Consider the following 18,263-nt stretch of genomic DNA (forward strand, 5'->3'; position numbering starts at 1 on the left):
ACTATGTATTCTAAATAGAATGATGTACAAATGGGAAAGCCAAAACACCCATAAATATATGAGCAGAATATGTATAAGTTATTTAGTGACTTTTAATATGCAACAGTAAATTGAGCATTACTTGTAGAAGGGACATAAATTGTGCAATAATGTTCAATATGACACCACTTGGCCTTTCCAGCAGCAGAGCACATAAAATAAGAACATAAATAATGATGACTAGATTTTGAAGTCCATGGCTTGGATTGTAAGCTTCTCCTCTATTCATGTGGATGTGGGCATTTCTACCCCACCTCACCCCAATCTTTAACATCCCATACTATATCCCACATCATTCCCAAGTATCTCCCGGGTTGCAGAGGGAAGGAGGAAGTAAGAAATTATCCTTCCATAAAATGTGAACTCTGTTCTGTTCATAAAATGAAAGTTAGGATCCAAGCGTATGTGTCCAGACACAATAAAGGATGCTTACCCAGAATCAGGGCTGGGTTACAGCTGCAGTCCAGCAGAGCTCCCTTGGGTAGGGTGGTAAGAGCCTTGGCCATTGGTTTTGGCCAAGGTCGACTGCGGGGAATGATGGGAGTGCCCACCAACTATTCAATTCAAATTGGCATGGGGGGTGGAGCTTTGATGGTGAACTAGACTGAGCAAGTCTTCACTCAGGTCCACTGCACCAGCTTCCAAGTATTGGCAAACCATTTGGGCTTTTCTTCAGGCTATCACTGACAGAAGAACCACTGGAAACAATTTCCTTCCTTGCTGGGTGCAGGAGGAGCCTCCACAGCAGTGGAGCTCCTCTGCCAGGGAAGAGTCCCATCTGCTTTACCCTAATTCCCTCCAGCGGCACAGAACATGAGTTAGGATCGCACTGTTGTTCAGTTGCATTAAATGGTCCATTAGTTATCTGGCTGAAATTAATATGCTCCGCTTTGTATGTCTCGGAGGCTGGGATGGCTTATAGTACAGAGGTATTGGAACTGTGGTGAGAGTCTCTGATTGGTCTCAGGATGATTTATGAATATTATCATCATAAAAGGCCACAAGTACAAGGTACAAGACCATAAATATTATGTTAGGTACACAGGAGAGCAATATGTCTGCTGCAACCCAGTCCAACCCTTATAGTTAACAGATATGAATAACAATCATAGTTACAGAAGCAGAGATCCTTTATTAAAAGCTGCCAAAAATATTTTAACCTCACCTCACCATTCAATTTCACGATGGTGCTTCCCTATTTATAATAGTGGGAAGCAAATTAAGCCTAACATTTTGTTAGATAACTTACCGGTAGTAAGTTAGCCATGAAAGACAAAAGAGGAGAGAGGTTTTCTTTCTGCTAATGTAAAAAGCAGTCTTGAATATGCTTATCTAGAAATAACACCACTGAAGTAAATGGTAACTGGCAGTGAAATCTCATATGTGTCTACTCATAAGTAATTCCCATTGGTTTATTCCCAGGTAATTATTACAGGCTTGTTTCTAGAGAAATGTGTTTATGAGCTGGTTGCAAAAAAAGGCAAAGGCGGAGCCCAATAAGACACATAACTCGAAGTTAAGCTGTACAAATGCAATTTTAAAATGAAACTGGGTGGAACTTAAAAATGATACTAAATAATCCTAGATGGCGAGTTTGGTACAGGCAGAAAAGGGGGGAAGATCAATGTTAGTGGGGATAGCTGGATGCTCTTCATGATTATTTGTTTACTAGAAATATGCACAGGTATAAAATATGGTTGGTATTGATTGTGGGTCCAAGAGTTGAGGAGGCAGCCTGTTGAGGATGGAGCTGCATTGCCTCTGAAGGCTCCTAGAGCCATTACTGTCACTTGAGGCTCAGGTAGCTTCAGTGGAGAAGAGAGTTGATTAATAACATCTGGCTCTTCCTGGACTGCTGCATTGTCTGTTATTGGTTTTATTTCATTGTGATGGCTTTTATGTTGATATGCTGTATTTTAATACAATGTTGTGTACTGCCCACAGGACCTCTTGGCTGAAGAGCAGGTTGCAAATATAAAAACAATAATTACAATTATTTGGTGTATTCGTTCTATGGAAAATCCCTAAGAAGAGTGCATACAAACAAATTGCATAGACGTTAAGGGCATTCTGAACAAAACTGGAGTTTCATTTTCTCCCCCCACCAATGGTTTGTATTCAGCTAACTTTTACTTACAATAGACTCATTAAAATTAATAACCATGACTAATTTTGATTCATTCATTTCAACGGGTCCAACAAAGTTAGTTAGACACAGCCCAATATATTTCCAGTATGATGCCTAAAAACGCTCTTACAGTGTGAATGAATTACAGCCTCCCACTTCACCGAAACTGCCAAAGACCATTTTCATATCATTTTGCCTGCCAAATCGCACATGAATCTTTTTTTGTTTCTTTGTTTTCTCAATGTGGTCAAATTCACTTTCAAGAACAAGTGTTCGCCTACTTTTAGGTAAAGAATTTTTTCATTGCTGTCTGGCAGCTACTCGCTTTCACTTTTTTTAAAAAAGGGTAAGAACAAAAGAGCTATTATGCAATACACCTAGCCTTGCCAAGTCTCTTGGTCATTGACAAAGAAGCACCAAAGAGAGAGGAGGAGGAGATGACAAAAACTGTTTTTGGAGGGTATTCCTTTCCTGAGAAATTGCTCCGTGAGATTTTCTAAAATGATGGCGCACCCATATATCTATATATATGTAGTGATGTTGTTTATTGTTGTAAAGACTGCCCAGAAAGTTGAGAAACGGCAACGTCAGCTCCTTGAACTTTCCACTGCCTTCAGCTCCCCTGCTTTGAGAGGCGCAGGGAAAGGCAGGTCTGGTCGGTAGAAGAAAGATGGTTGGCGAGAGAAGCAGGTTTGCTGGGCGCGCACATTGCGAGCAGCCCATGGCGAGGGTGGGCTCTGTTCCTTCCTGCCCAGAGGAATCTTACCCTAATCCGCCACACACCTTGGGTCCCCTGGGAGAGAGAAGGGGGAAAAGAATCTTCTGCTGAAAGAAGCAAGCCAGCCTCCCTTCCCCTCCCCCTGCTCCCCCCCCCCGGCCAGGTCCGAGTTAATTGACACCGAGAGTCCATAGTCCCAGCGCAATGCCCACGCTCCCTTCGCTGGCAGCGCCAGCAGCTTCTCTCGCTTACGAGGCGGAAAGTGAGGTTAGCGAAGAAGCCCGGGGACGCCGCAGGGATCGTAGGGCAGGCGGTGGGCCGAGCGCCCCTCTCTTACCTTGTGCCTGAATTCCCTGGCCACCTTCCGCTCCATGGCAATGGGGAGAGCGACCTTCGCTTGGGGAACCTTCGTCGGTGCGCGCACCCAGCCGATGCCGTTTCCTCCTGGTTGGTCCTGGGCGCAGGTTAGGACGCCGGACTCCGGCCGAGCGCTAGAGGGCGCAGCGCAGCCCTGCGGGAAGGGCCGGCCTGCGCAGCAGACGGGTTGTCCGAGGAAGAATGTTATTGGCAAGGAAGGCGCTTACCAGGTCGCCTCGCGCTGCCTCGACATTTTCTTGATGATCTCCTGCAGCCTCCCATGAATTTCAGTGAAAGGGGGACAACTCAGATCAGCTTCCATTGCATATTATTTCTCGCAAATCTTATCTTTCTGCTATATACTACACTAGGGTTCGTCCAGGTGAAATTACGCACAATGAAACACTTTTTACAGTCCCATTGATTTCGATGGAAGAGAGTTGCGCAACTGCTAATTAATTCTTCCAGTGAAATGAGACTTCAAGGCGGTAAGCCTATTTATCTGGCAGTAAGTTCCAATGATATCAATAGGACTTTCTTTTGGATAGGATTGCACTATTGCTTAACTTTCACACACAGTGTCTCATGACTTTGGGCACTTGGAAGTCTCCCTTATAAGCGTTCTGTGCTGCAACTTAGGGTAGGATCCCAAAGATCCACATCAGGAACTGCAGCTGGAAGGGGAAATTCTTACCCCAGAGCACACAAGTGGACTCTTTGGGTCCAAGATGGTCAAAAGTTCACTTCGTTATAGACCCTCTGAATGCAGGCAGATGTAATACATTTTGTAGAGGATTATGGTTTGAACACAATCTTGCCATTCTCAACTTTGCAACTTTGTCAGTAGCAGAATGATCTTGCATAGAAACAGTTTTTCAAGTTATTTCACCTGAAAATGAATCAGCCACAGTTTTGAACACCCCCCTCACTCCCAAAGGTTCCCATCAAGCTACAGAACCTTCCTTTTCCTTCTCCTCTTCCAGCCCATCCAGGAAAGGTCTATGTAGCAGGTGCATCCCATAACTCCACCTTCTCCTACACTTTCCATTCTTCATTTTTTCCGTCTAGGCCATGGGCACAGTCTGTAGCATTCACTAGCTTCATTCCATGCACAGAAACTGTGACAATGGTACTGCTGTACTTTCAAACCAAGAGAGTGAATAACATGCTGCCATTAGAAATTATTCTAAATCCTTCCAGGTTGTGATGCCAAATTGCATTTGCTTTAGCCAATTCTATTTCCTTATTCAGACTGAGGTGATGCCCTCGGAGCCTTGTCAACTGAAATGAAACCACCTCATGGTGAAAGCTATGAGAAAAGCAAATACAAATAAGACAATAACCTGCAAAGAACTCAAAATATTTAGTCCAATTATCCTTGATTTGTTTTTATTTTTAAGTGCAATCTAAATTAAAATATGCTTGCAAGGTTTTTTAGACTTGACATCTGTAGAAGGTGATATGAGCCAAAGCAAAAACAAAAAGTACTTTGTGGTGTCTTGGAAATCCAGACATTTTAAAAAATCCTGCAGAGAGGTACCTAATAAACGCAAAAGCAATGTTTCTGGACAATTCAGCTAAACACCTGTGTGAGCAGAAGCCAGCATAGTCAGTCCCACTAGTGCAATGGGCTTTCCCCTCTCTCACCTGGTGCCCCTGTGCCCTCCACATCATATTGGGGGAATTAGGAGAACCCCCAGAACAGTACATGGAGGGAGGAGAGGGGAAATAATACCATCTGGAAAGCAGATTGTAGTATCACAATGTTGACTTTCCCTCTCTAAGTATAATGCCAAGGTTGGAAGGGGAGAAAATGAAGAAGACCAGTTACTTGTTGGATGTGTTGGGAATGGGATGCAACTCACCTTGTGTTGAAGGCTGGTAGGTTTGCAGGAAGAGGAAGTAGGCATAGGATGTAGGGCAGATCCCAGTGCTTGAACTAAGTTTTGCAAATTGCAGGAAGGCTGTCTGAGGAACTGAGGTGGATAGTGGTCATGAGATATGAAGTTCTAAACCTAACAGACAAAATAGAAAGTGACAAATCACTGGTTTTGGGTGGCATCCACCACAGTGACTCAAAAGTGCAATTGCTGATTTTCTAACAAAAATATGTAACTTGTCCCTCAGATCAGCTTCCATACCCGAGTACTGGAAAATAGCAAGTGTAACAAAATTTGTTTTTTAAGGATTTAGGGGATACCGTGGACATTTCAAGCCTGTTAGCTTAATATCTATTTTGAAAAAACTGGTAGACAGTATTGTTAAAAGATAAAATAAACAAGCATATAGAAGAGTAAGCCTTGCTACTGCAGATCCAGCATGGCTTTGGCAAGGGCAAGTCCTATGAACAAGCAAATAGATAAAAGTGATCTGGTTGCCATAGTGTACTTGAACTTTAAAAAACGCTTTTGACAAAATACCTCACCCAAGACTCCGGAGTAAGCTTAACAGTAATGGAATAAGAAAAGAGGTCTGTTTGTGTACCAGGAATTGGTTAAGAAGGAGGAATCAGATAGAAGGAATAAATGGACAGTTCTCTGAATTTATACTTAGAAATGTGGTGCAATCAGTGTATACCCAAATAGATAACATATTTCCAGGCCATTCAGAAAGTTAACTTTGCTATATATAATCTCTGAGACACACTGATAACTAGAAAAGCCAGAAAATTGGGTACATATGAAAACAGAGGCCATCAAAGCAAGTTTACATGGAACTGAATGTTTATTTGTGGAAGTTCTGCTGTCACTTGAAGCTTATATTTGTGGGTGTTTTCTAGTCTAGGTTTCCCCCGTCTAAGTTAGGAGAAGCAAGCTTTATATTTTAGTTTTATTCATTACTTGCATGAGTGATTCCTGCAAAATATTAAGTTTGGAAATATTCGCTTTAAGGAAAAGTCATATATTGTATTTTGGTGTGTGTGTGTGTGTGTGTGTGTGTGTGTGTAAATTAGCAGCTTATTAATTGTACCAAGTAGTCCTATATGGGGTGCTATTAAAGTACAATATACAATGGTACCTCGGGTTAAGTACTTAATTCGTTCCAGAGGTCTGTTCTTAACCTGAAGCACCACTTTAGCTGATGGGGCCTCCTGCTGCTGCTGCGCCGCTGGAAAACGATTTCTGTTCTCATCCTGAAGCAAAGTTCTTAACCCGAGGTACTATTTCTGGGTTAGTGGAGTCCGTAACCTGAAGCATATGTAACCCGAGGTTCCACTGTAATAGCAGAAGAATGGTACTGGCATTTAAATCTCTGTGTACATAATATTGAAGACAGACTTGGAGTAATTGTCATAGTCTGCCACAGTAATATATTTCCCTGTACTTCAGGAACACAAATAACCTTGCCCAGCAAGAGGCAATTTGTGCACAAAAGCAGATCTCAGTGTGCAGATTTGATTTATTTGTATAGATCTTGCCTATTCTCCCCCTCCCCTGATGTTTTCATTATTGTGCAAGGAAGTGAAATAATCTGTGTTCTTGTCTCAGACAAGCAGCATCTCCATATGTAATTTCTCAGCCAGAAGATCAGTTGAAGGAAAATGCAAGTCTCTACTCTCCAGACAGAAACCTGGATGCAGGAAAATAGATTTTTCCTAGTTGTCAATCCATGACATATTGTTGCTGGGAAAGTGCAATCCACACAGTGCCTTCTAGCTGCTCTAGATCATGTATTGGTATTTGTCTTCCCTCTGCATTCACTCTGAGAGGTTAGATGCTAACTCAATAGGCATGTAAAAGTCAACTGTTGGTGAGAATTTGGTCACCCAGGTTTGAAAATCAGGAGTTCTGCTGTGTATCTGCTATGTTTCTGTTATGGTGCAAATGCAGCATAAGAAGCTAAATGTTTCAGGGTGCTGAAATAAACAGAGGGGGGGGGGATTAGAAGGCACCCTTTTTTCATTTTGTGCTTACAGAAGGACCGAGTTTTGGTGAAGACGTCATTGCGGTTTCATCATTCCTACTGAAATGAATCACTTGTTACAGCTGGAAATACAATACTTGGGGACTAATTACAAAGACGGGAATGAGATCTTTTTAATTACTTGCTGTTAACAGACTTCCTAAAGCAGTCAGAAAAGGGACTCTTTTCATCTGAGACAATTTCTCACCTGGCAATGGAAGCTTTTAAAGCTTCTGTTATGAGATAGCTGAAGGATGAAGGAAGGGAGACAGGGGTGAGAGAAAGTATGGCAGATGGCAGAGGGAGGAGGCAGGGAGGAAGGGAAGAAGATAATACTACAAAGGAATGAAAGAGGAGAAAGTGCACACACAGAATGGCAAAAAGCTAGAAATAAAAGGAGTACCTTCATTTAAATAATGTGAGGAAGTAAAAAACACAGAAATATTTAATGATTATACTTTGTAAGAAAAATGAGCGGTATCAGGGGCTATCCAAACTGACATTTACAAAGTCTGGAGATTAAGAGGCTTGCATATTTCATTTTGAAAATATGGGAAGGAAATCTGATATCGTGGCACACCTTAAACAGGACTGTGCCTTCTTGGCTCATGCTCAGGCTGGTGCTTGGAATTCTCAATTTGCCACCAAACACTTTTTAGTTAAAATGCATCTAGCTATGAGAGATAGGTTTCATGCACACTGTGCATGTCATTACAACCTAATTAAACCAACAAATTTACATGTATCCAGTTTGCCAATGTGTGTTGCATATGGAGAAATGGTCATTGGCCTTTGTGGCTATATATATTTTAGGTTATAACCATTTTAAGTTGCCTATTTTATGTATGGAATAGATTTGTATCACATTTACAGGCTCCCTTTGTTCCCATTCTGCGATACCACTGCCCTCTGCATTTACATGTGGCACATGTGAATTGCCCTGAGACCTCTGGGTATAGGGCGGTATATAAATTCAATAAAAAATAAAATAAATAACACAAGAGAGGCTCTGAGGTCCACTCAGCAGCTTGATCATACTCAGACGTAAGATGCATCAACATAAATACACTTTTTAATGGTTTTTTTACACATAAAGGTAATTTATGTATGCACTACTGTGGCCTGTGTTTTGCTAGCCCAAAATGGAAAACAAGCAAGGTCCCAACTCAAGAAGAATGGCAACTGATGGAATATGTGTAGCTTGTGGACCTAAAAATAGAATAAGAGAACAAGAAGAACATATGTTTTTGTTTTTGTAAATAATTTTTAGAAGAACGTATGTTAAAAGAAGATTGGAACATGTTTATTGAATATATGGGGGGAACTGTGTACACTTGAAAACGTTGTCAGCAGTGTAAATAAGTTTTGAGGGATGTAATAATGGAATACTGACTGGTTCAGTTCATGTAAAATATGCAGGGATTTATGTTATGCAAAATGAATCATGGAAAGAGAAGGAAAGTTGTTGGTATTTAAGGTTGTTTAAATGAATATCCTAAATTGTAAAACTATATATATGTGAAGCAAGATCCATCAACCTAGCATCTTTATAGGCTGTCATCCCATGCATATTTCCTTTGAGTAGGTCTCAGAATAAAGAGTCTGCAGGATTAGCCCAAAAGGTGCGTGCCTGTGTCCCCTCCCTAGATTCACACGCGCCCAACGGGGTGTTGTGTGGCCTCCTCTTTCTGAGCGCGCCACGGGCGAATCAACCCGAGCGAGGGCATTTCCGATTCCCCAGCCGAGCTTCCCACGGCGGGTCGTCGCCTCGCTCCCCTTTCTTCCTGGAGGCCTGAGCTGCGCTCCCTATGGAAGGGGCAGGGGAACGGCGCCTCCTCCTGAGGGGCCGACATTATGCTAATCAGTGAGGGGAGGCGTCCCCCCAGCGCCGACGAAGAGCTGGCGTTTGGAACGAGAACAAGGCGAAGCGAGCCGGCCGGTGCGGGTCCACCCCTTGCCGTCCACACTTGCCCAGCGGCGGGGCGCGGAGATGCTGGCCACCAGGCGCGGCGGGTAAGGGGAGCGCTCGCCTTCCCTCAGCCTCGGCTCCACCTCAGAGAGCTCGCCGCTCGCTGCGTCCCGATGGAGCCGCGCTTCAGGCGCGCGAAAGGGATGCTGGTGTACGTCTGGGTGCCTCAGGGTGAGTGTCAGAAAGCGCGCGGTTTTTGTGAGGCGGGAGGTGTCCTTTCAAACGTGTGGGCGGGGGAGGGGATTATTATCAGTATTATTATTATTACTATTACCTAGGCGCCGAGAAGGGGCTCCAGGCGCCGCCTTGGTTTGTGGGCGCCTCGCGCCTTCCCAGCCTCCTCTCAGCTCGCCTCCTCTTTTGCAGCGCTGTTGGCGTGGAGCGTGGCTGCGCAGCTGTCTCCCAGGAGCGCGGCCCTCGGCCAGGCGAGGTAAGTAAGGGGCGTGAGGGGCGCGCGGCGTGGCCCACTTGCCCTTCTCCCTGCGCGCGGCCCGGAGCGAGCTTGGGAAAGCGGGCTCGCCGTTCCGTACCTTCCCAGCTCCAAAGCAGGCAGAAAAGCGGGGCGCTCGTCAGGGAAGCTTACCTTAACTGGCATCTCAACTTCAGACTCGGGACGGTTCCTGTCTCTTTAATAGAACGAGAGGAAAATTCCACCAGTGCTTTGCTCACCTCAGGGTGATGGGGAAAGCTGCACCTGGGGGGGGGGGGGGAAGAATCTGCCCCCTGTGCTTTGATTTGACTCTTAAAGGGCCAGGGGCTCTTTCGGAGCCGACTCTGGGCGACCGTTACCAGACCTGGGCTGAGAAGGAATGGTGGTTTAAACTGGGAATGGAATCCAAAAGCTTTGCTGGGATGTGCTGTGCGTTCTGACAAGGTGTGAGAGTGAGCGGTGGGAGAATCAAAATCTGCCTCCAGAGGCAGATCTTTGTTAGTTCCCTGCAGCAAAAGCAACAAAGAGTGATGTTGTTACCTTTAGAAACTAACAGATTTATTGCGGTCTAAGATTTCATGGGCTAAAGCCGCTCAATCATGTAATGAAGCGGTCCCTAGTTAACAGAACATGCTATGCTACCAAAAATAAAATAAAAATGTCTTTAAGGTGACACAAGACTCGTAATCAGAATCTGGTAATATATGAAATTTAATTGTGCTTCTGGCACCGAGCTTGGTTGCCTCTTCAGTTAATCACCTGGGGGAGCAGATTTTCTTATATTCCTGTGTCAAATATCTTAGGTAGGTTATGGAATTCTTTCCTCTATTTCTCCTTGCCTGCAGAAGAATTATGGATATATAATTAAATGGGCATAAATGGAAGCATTTCTGCATGAAAGGCTTCTGGATCACACTGTTTAAATACCTTATTTAGGAAGAAATGGGTTTAGTTGCTGGAAGTACATATGAGGCCACAGAGAATGGGGAATAACTCTTCATGGCTATATTCACACCAGCATCTTTATTGATACAATTTAAAATGTACTAAGTGCTCGCAATTTGCAACCTGTTGATTCTTAATGTTTTACAGACTCGCGAGGGGTGGATTAATTTATCTGAGGAGAAATTAAGGATTTGTGGCTTTCATTTCAAGGTGGAGGGGAGTAATTAGGGAATGGAGGCTTGCATATAAGAGAGGAGCTGGTGTGTTTTTGTTGTTCAGGAGCTAATCAAAGCAACCAGAGACAGAGTAGAAACACACCCTTTCGGAAAAACCAAGAGTCAAACCCCTTAAGCCCACTTTGCCTGATATTCGCTCCAAAGGAAACTCGCAGTTCAACCTGGGGCCCTCAGTCTGAGAAGAGGTGCAGCTTCCCTGAGTTCTGCATGAGTAAGAAAGGTGCAGATTACCTCTGCTAAACAAACCCAGCCTTGTTCTTTTTCCGCCTAGGAACGGCAGCAGTGCAGTGCTTCGGAAAGGAGATCCTAGTGCCCTGGGAGAGCTGGTAAGGCAAGGGCACCCACTCACCTGATGGGAGCTGTTTTTTTTTCTGTGTTCGAAAGGTTGGAGTGCTGGGAGGAGAAGTTCACAGGATGGCTCAACCATGCATCCAACAAATTATAGTGTGTGGGGTAGGCGATGGGGATGGGTGTTCCAGTTACTGTGAATGTTTTCTTTCAGTCATTTGGCACTGTGTTATCCAGCTGCTGAACGGAATACATTTCCTTATGTCCTTCCATTTTCTAGCAGTATTGCTAGAAATGACTTGGTTTGCAAACAGCTTTAATGAAAGGGTTTGCTTTCAGCAATAGCTGTGTTTGCTCTGAGAGTGTTTTGCCTTGGTTCTTTTACTGAAATAACATGCAAGAATAGTTAGACAATTATACTCTTGGCTTTAAGTAGAATGTTCCCTCGCTATACATATTATAATTGAAGAAGGGTATTGAAACTGTTTGATGAGCTTTTGATATTAATGACTCAGGCTGATGGATTCTTGACTATGGTTGTAATATGAGTCAGTAAAGCTGAGATTTACTACTTTGGTCACTGAAAGTGACCTGTTAGTACATAAAAACGTATATAGAAACTTGCCCATTTTTATTTAGTAGAGGAACTTCAGCTATCCAACTCTAGAAGTAGAGGGGAAACCCCACTCAAATTTCCAAATGCATTCGAATAGTTGTTTTCTATCTGGGCAGAAATCCATGAAAACATTGAAATGAATAAATGATATGCTTGGATTTGTAAAGAAAAATGCTTATTTTATAACATTACCTTTATAACATCAATTTTGCCAGGTTTTATATGATTGTTTTATAACACTGGTAACAATGAATCAAAATAGGTATATAATTCTGTTGTTTATAAGCATATTGCTCTGGATACCTTTCAGTAAGTTTTAAGTAATTCTAACTGTTGTACCTGGATTATGAAAGTATTATAATAGACAGGGATAATATCACTTTATTTATGTAGGTAAAATAAGCTGAAACAAACCCAAAATAAATCACAAGGCTAAATTATCAGAAACAATTATTACATTAACATATTATGTTGCTGATAAGATCTATTGTAATTTAAATTAAATACTTTCATTTAAATTAATGTTTATTTTTGTTGACAAAAACTAGCTTATTCAGCATTTAAGCCTGAGCCCTATTAATAATTCTTAAGGATCTGATACTGTTAAATGCAAGTTGTTCTTAGTTTGTCAAAGTCAAGTGCTTATGAACTGCTTACATTTTGTAATGTTCAGTCTTGTGTTTGAGTGCTATAAAATCAATACTTTTGTTCATTTTTTCAAAAAAGATTTTGAATTTTAATAATGACAAGTGTTATAGAAAAAAATAAATGAAAGAAAAAATATTTTTAAAAGCAATAAAGTTGTTACAATTGCTAATGCATAGGTTGCAGCTCTATGATTTATTGAGTCAATAATAAAACACACCTAGTAGAAAAGGATGCATGTCTATAATTAGGTTTTATTTTGTACAGTATTTTATCTTATTTTTTTAAGTAAAAATTTGTAATGATTTTGCTTTGGGCTGTCAAACCATTTGTAATTATTTAATTTGTAATTTAATTTCTTTATAATTAAATTATACACCAGAAGTATATCAACTGCCATGTCTTTTAAAGTATATTCCCCCTTCATTCTTTTTTGTGGTTCTTATTTTCTGAATGGGGAAAGAAGTTAGTCACTTCAGATTTTCACTTTGTACAGCTTAATTAGGCTCCTCAAAATGAGTCGTTTCTTGATCTTGTTTTTCTCCACTTGTTGTTTCTGGAGAGGTTTTGCAGAGAGAAAAAATATTCTGCACAATCACAATCACAATAATTAAATCAACTGCTGATAAGACCAAAGTTTTGCTTTTATGAAAAGCATCCAGGGAATGATAACAACCATTCAGTTGCCACTTTTCAAGCTGTTGATCCTTAATCCCTCACTCCAAACAGTTCTAACTTGAAAATAAATATTTGGCAGATGTAACTGAAATCGGAACATCATCAGTTTGGGTAATTTAAGACCATACTAATGGAACTGAAGTAGTTAAACTCAGGAGAGGAGGGTAGACCAAGAGTGGATAATCTCAAAACTATGGGGAAATGGCAGACAGTTCATCAGCACCCATTGAAAAACTGCTGATGCTCGCCAGTTGAGTTGAGCCAGTGACAATACCCACATGCAACTCAGACACAGAATGCGTCAGTGAATTCAGGTCATTGGGGACACAACCCAGTCTACTTCTCTGCATCAAACATACTCCGCAGTGCTAAAGTACCCTCACTCCACCAGCTCTAGCGCCTCAGCCAGCAATGATCCTCCATTGCATGTCTCCAGATATCCCTTCCGGCAGGTGCTATTGTCTTGGAGTGCAACACACAAACTGAAAAAGGAAGGGCACACAACATAGTACCCACAGAAAGCACATGCAGCCTTTTTGGGACAAGAATTCAAGACATACCCCAAGACAGAAAGATTCTTGCCAAGCAGGCAAGGGGAGAGGCCAGGACACAAAAGCCATAGAGCAGGCATCCCCAACCTTCGGCCCTCCAGATGTTTTGGACTACAATTCCCATCATTCCTGTCCTGTTAGCTAGGGATCATGGGAGTTGTAGGCCAAAACATCTGGAGGGCCGCAGGTTGGGGGTGCCTGACAGAGAGGCACACCGACAGCAGCAACCTCCTGTGATTCACTGCATATAGCATGGCAATGGAAAGCAAAAAACAGGAGTTCGAGACTCATCAGGGAAAAGGGATGAGGAATGACTTTTGTTTATGAGCACATATGCAATCATGGAAGGGAGAAAATAAAGGGAACTTATTGCATTCAACCCATAGTACAAACATCACTGAGCAGTTCTTAACCAATTTGACCAAAGCAACGGATAGGAATTGGACACAACATGGAGCATTGGTTCTTTCTCCATCCCCATGTGGTTAAGTTACATTGATGGTTGTTACTTTGTCGTCCCCCCCCCCACTGTTTTAATGTTTTCTGACTGGTTTATTGCATTTATTTTTGCTGTTGGTTAAATTGCTATGTTGATGTTTTGACTTAGTTTATTGGGATTCACTGAGGAGAGATGGATATAAATATTTTAAATAAACAAGTAAATATTTACAGCACTTGCTGCAATACTATTTGCTCCCTTCCCCTGGTGGCTCCAGCATTTCAAGTCGGGTTTTGCCAACTGGGTCCTAGATTGTAGTTCATTTGCTTTGTGTCAGATCCATCTCCTTGGAAGTAGGGAGAGGGGATTAAAGGTAAAGTTGAGGCAAGGCATTTGGTTATTAGTCTTTGTGCAAACAACTGCATGGGATATTTATTTATACATTTATTTGTAAAACTTATACCCTGGTCTTCCAATGCATTTACTACTTGCCTTGTGCAGTTTAGTTTAAAACCGTTGCAAAATAAACATTTACATAAAACAAATAGCAGCATAAAATCAGAACGGGTTTAGCAGATAAAAACATTCTAAAAGGGTGTAGATGGGCTAATATTTTTTAAAGTCCATGTTATTTGAGATTGTTGGCCTCATCACTTGAAGGTTGTGAGCTGATGATACTGAAAATGTGTGTACTGTTGAATATTGCTGGTGTCATTAGAGCCACATTATGGACCTCAAGTCCAGTGCCCTGTGCAGTCAGAGCCCTAGCAGCAACATGTAGGTGTGCTAGGAAGCAGAACAATGTGGTGTCTGGCTTAATCTCTGAAATTTTCACCCTAGATAAAGAGTGAGTGCAAGCTCACCCTATCAGCCACCACTCGGGGCAGTACAGCAGTGAGAAGGTGGGCCAGGGGACTTGGTCCAACCTCTTATTGCTTCAGGGCCTTATTGGCTGTGAGCCCCCAAAGCTAGAACTAATTGGCTGAACTTGCTGCTGCTCTTGTCCTGTTGTGGAAATGATTTAAACTAAAATGGTGGGCAGATGGAGGCTTGGTACACGTTTTGGTACTCAGCTATAGTGGCCTTCTCAGTCATCTGGGGAAGAAGGAAGAAGAGTACTGTTGCTGCTTCTGCCCAGCTGGGCTGATGGTAGGGTTGCCATATTGCCCAGTTGGTTGGGTTTTATCCAGATGGCTTTGCCACCCAATGTCTATTTGCATGATTAGTTCCTCCTCCTGAAAGTTATTTAGCATAGACCTTACAGATTCCCTCATTTGAGAGAAAATGTGCAGGCACTATTTTATCCAAACATTTTGTGAGAATGCATCTCGTTTCTCTTTCGATGCTCTTAGCCGATGAGTGAAGTTACAGCTATGATTGACACTTGGGAGATAACTGCAAACCATAGAGATAACAGACTATAGAGTCACAACCTTGTGTCTGCAAAAGGAATATCTACATGATAAAAAGATTCCTTTTGGTAACTACATGGCCTTAGCCTCAAATGCATTATGGGTTATCTTATGCTTTAAACTTGAATCCTTTTTTGAAATTTGATTTAAAGTTTGATGGCAAACATGAGCATGTGTTGCAACATCTTTTAAAACTATGTTTCTAAAGAGTTATAAGCCCTTCACAGAGCTATGCTTTTTTAGATTAATTTTTTTATCCTTTCTGTACAGGAATTTGGAACATCAGTTTATAACTCTTCATCTACTACAGTATCTTCCAGGCAAAGAAAATTTCACAACACAATTTGTGAATCATCCAGTAAGCCCCCTCTTTGTTCTGTTTTAAATCTGTTGGGAGCCATCCAGAGTGGCTGGGGAAACCCAGATGGATGGGCGGAGTATATAATGATGATGATGATGATGATGATGATGTGATTATGGTTATTTTAAAAAATCACTGACCACAGTAACATGTGTCCCCACTTCACACTTCTCATACTTGACTATGCACATGCAAACAAGATGCCTGCTTGCTAAGTATTAAAATGTTTGCAGTTTTAGAGTGTATATAGTCTGGATGAAGTATCTAAACAAAGTTTGATAAAGTAGCATGAAAGGGGGAAGTAAGGGGGAGGTGATGGCTGTGTCTAGAATACATTAGGAAAGACAACAAAATCTGTGAGTGGTATTCACACCTCTTTCACTCAGAGTTGACCCATTGAAAGCAATAGATCTCACATAGTCATGTTCATTGATTTCATTGGCTTTACTCTGAGTAACTCCTAGTTGAATACCACTCCATCTGTTGTAAAAGAAGAATTTATGGCAAACTTCCCTTAGACATGAAATTGACTAGGTTGGAATTTTTCACTATGCCAAGTGATTTGTATGGGACGTGTGGAAGCTCCCCCAAGGAGGAAAAGGAATGAAAATACATTTGCTTTATGGGGAGGCTCACCTTCATTTATATTCACACACTTAATAACCTACTGATGTAGGATAATGGTTAGTTCCAAAATAGTGGAAGGGAAGAATTTAGTTCTTCTGTTCCATAGAAATAATAAACTTTGTATAGCCAGAGGCAAAGGGCAAGACAAAGTAAAAGACAAGAATCCCGAAGAGTAAATGGAGCCAGAGAGTGGAACATGTCATGTGTGAAAGCCCCAGATATAAGAGGGAAACTTATAAGGTCTTCTAGCAGGAGGAATTCTATGGATCACTAGCTCCATTAATACCATTTCTATTAAAATTCTCCAGTGCTGGCATCACAAACTGGGCAAATGTAGAAGCAGGCACTGGGGCAAAATTGGTAATGAAAATATTAATAAAATGAACCTAGAACAGGACATCAGATGGAAAATTGCCTTTGAAATTTAATTGGCTTTTGAATTGCCATTTTCAAAGTCTGTCTGCAGCTCTCTTGCCAGCTGGTTAATGATGGATTACAGGATGAATACAATGAATATTATTATTTCTGGCTTATCTGACAACGTCAAAAGTTATTTACCTGGTATTTAAGCATTGGCTTACAGTATTTTTCAGGATCCTAAATTAATGGGAGCTGATCCTTCTCAACAACACAGAATATGAGCCTAGAGCTTATTAAATTTAACTCTTATTACACTGAGTCTACATCTTCATATTCCTTATGAAACTGGGTCACTTGAAAGTATTACTGGTGCTTTTGTTAAAAAATAGTTTGTAATTGATTATTTGTCACACATTATTTATGTGGTATGTAGAAATATGATTCAGAAGTTTTCCAGTGATATTAGATCACTTGTAAATGTCAATGTGTATGCTTAAATAGTTAATTTATTTTATAAACTAAATATTGGGAGGGGGGAAAAGATGATTTTTGCAAACTATTACAGATACTGGGCTGGATCAACAGGTTCCTTCTGTGAATGAAAGGGGTGCTTCTGTGAATATTAGACTCCTTCCATGAGTGGAAGGGAATCTTTGGATCCTGTTACTTCTGCTATTTAATACTGCGCTGTGCATTTTATAGAAGATGGAATGTTTCTTTGCCTAGAGGATGGGAATCATTACATGCTACAGAAGGAGCAGGTATATGTGTCTATGGTGTTCCTTTAACATGTGAGAATGATACCCATCTAATTTTGAGGTGTCATTGGATTAGGAGCCTTTTATCTGGAAGGGAAACTTTGGATGCAGCCCATCCCATGCAAAAAACTGCAACAAGTAGTAATTGCTCTGAGTCCAAACAAAGTCTATGGTTTGGCTCCCATATGTTAGGGGAAATTGCAGGTCTACATGGTACCCACTAATTGCAGGGAGGTAGCCACTAACATCTGTAATGTATGATGTACCTATAAGTAGGACGATTTATAAATGCTTAGCAGTAGCCAACACTCTATCACATGTTGGTAACAAAAACATTTTTCTCAGTTAAGAGATGTGTGATTTTCAGTCCACAAATGAGATGCAAACAATTGTTTTCTGAGAAAACCCTTGCAGTCCATTATCTGAAACATGTGTTGCTATTATCTACTTTCATGTGTCCATATAATTACCCCTTAACATGTATATGACTTGCAAATAAAGGATTATGCATTCTGTCTTAATTAGATTCATTCACATGCTTTAATGGAGGTGAGTGCGTGCATTGGCAACTGTGTGACTGTAGTCGATATAATGCAACTGGATCAAGATGTCAGAAAAGTGAGTAGAAAGTAGTTTGCATGTTACATATTGTGTCTAGCATGACATAAGACCCACACTTATAGCTTTACTGGCAAACTTCTTTTCAGAAGAAGGCTCAATTGTATTCTTGGGCCTTTTTGAAAAGGTGATGGATACAGTAATTGAACTACTACATGTTTTGTTTATTGATTTTAATTGATAAT

The 18,263-nt window shown here is 41.4% G+C and overlaps 2 protein-coding genes across 8 annotated transcripts in view; one reads left to right on the forward strand and one right to left on the reverse strand.

The window, feature by feature from the left end:
- USH1C (USH1 protein network component harmonin) overlaps window positions 1-4,961 on the reverse strand; it is a 48,506-nt gene extending 43,545 nt beyond the window's left edge. For 2 of the 7 annotated variants that reach the window (XR_013393527.1, XM_077931039.1), the window contains exon 1: window positions 3,223-4,961. Coding sequence is in view for 6 of the 7 variants with exons in the window: in XM_077931039.1 (XP_077787165.1) it covers window positions 3,223-3,258 (36 nt within the window). In the remaining variant the exon portion in view is untranslated. The remainder of the gene's footprint in view (window positions 1-3,222) is intronic. The other 5 variants (XM_077931045.1, XM_028732702.2, XM_028732693.2 and 2 more) reach the window with 5 other exon arrangements.
- Window positions 4,962-8,028: 3,067 nt separating this feature from the next.
- Window positions 8,029-18,263, forward strand: part of OTOG (otogelin) — a 106,268-nt gene continuing 96,033 nt past the window's right edge. The window contains exons 1-5 of the mRNA XM_028732722.2: window positions 8,029-9,285; window positions 9,481-9,544; window positions 10,997-11,051; window positions 15,625-15,712; window positions 17,986-18,078. Coding sequence (XP_028588555.2) covers window positions 9,000-9,285; window positions 9,481-9,544; window positions 10,997-11,051; window positions 15,625-15,712; window positions 17,986-18,078 — 586 coding nt within the window. The 5' untranslated portion in view covers window positions 8,029-8,999. The remainder of the gene's footprint in view (window positions 9,286-9,480; window positions 9,545-10,996; window positions 11,052-15,624; window positions 15,713-17,985; window positions 18,079-18,263) is intronic.

Source organism: Podarcis muralis, chromosome 1 (assembly GCF_964188315.1).
Source record: "Podarcis muralis chromosome 1, rPodMur119.hap1.1, whole genome shotgun sequence".
Classification (NCBI taxonomy): Eukaryota; Metazoa; Chordata; class Lepidosauria; order Squamata; family Lacertidae; genus Podarcis; species Podarcis muralis.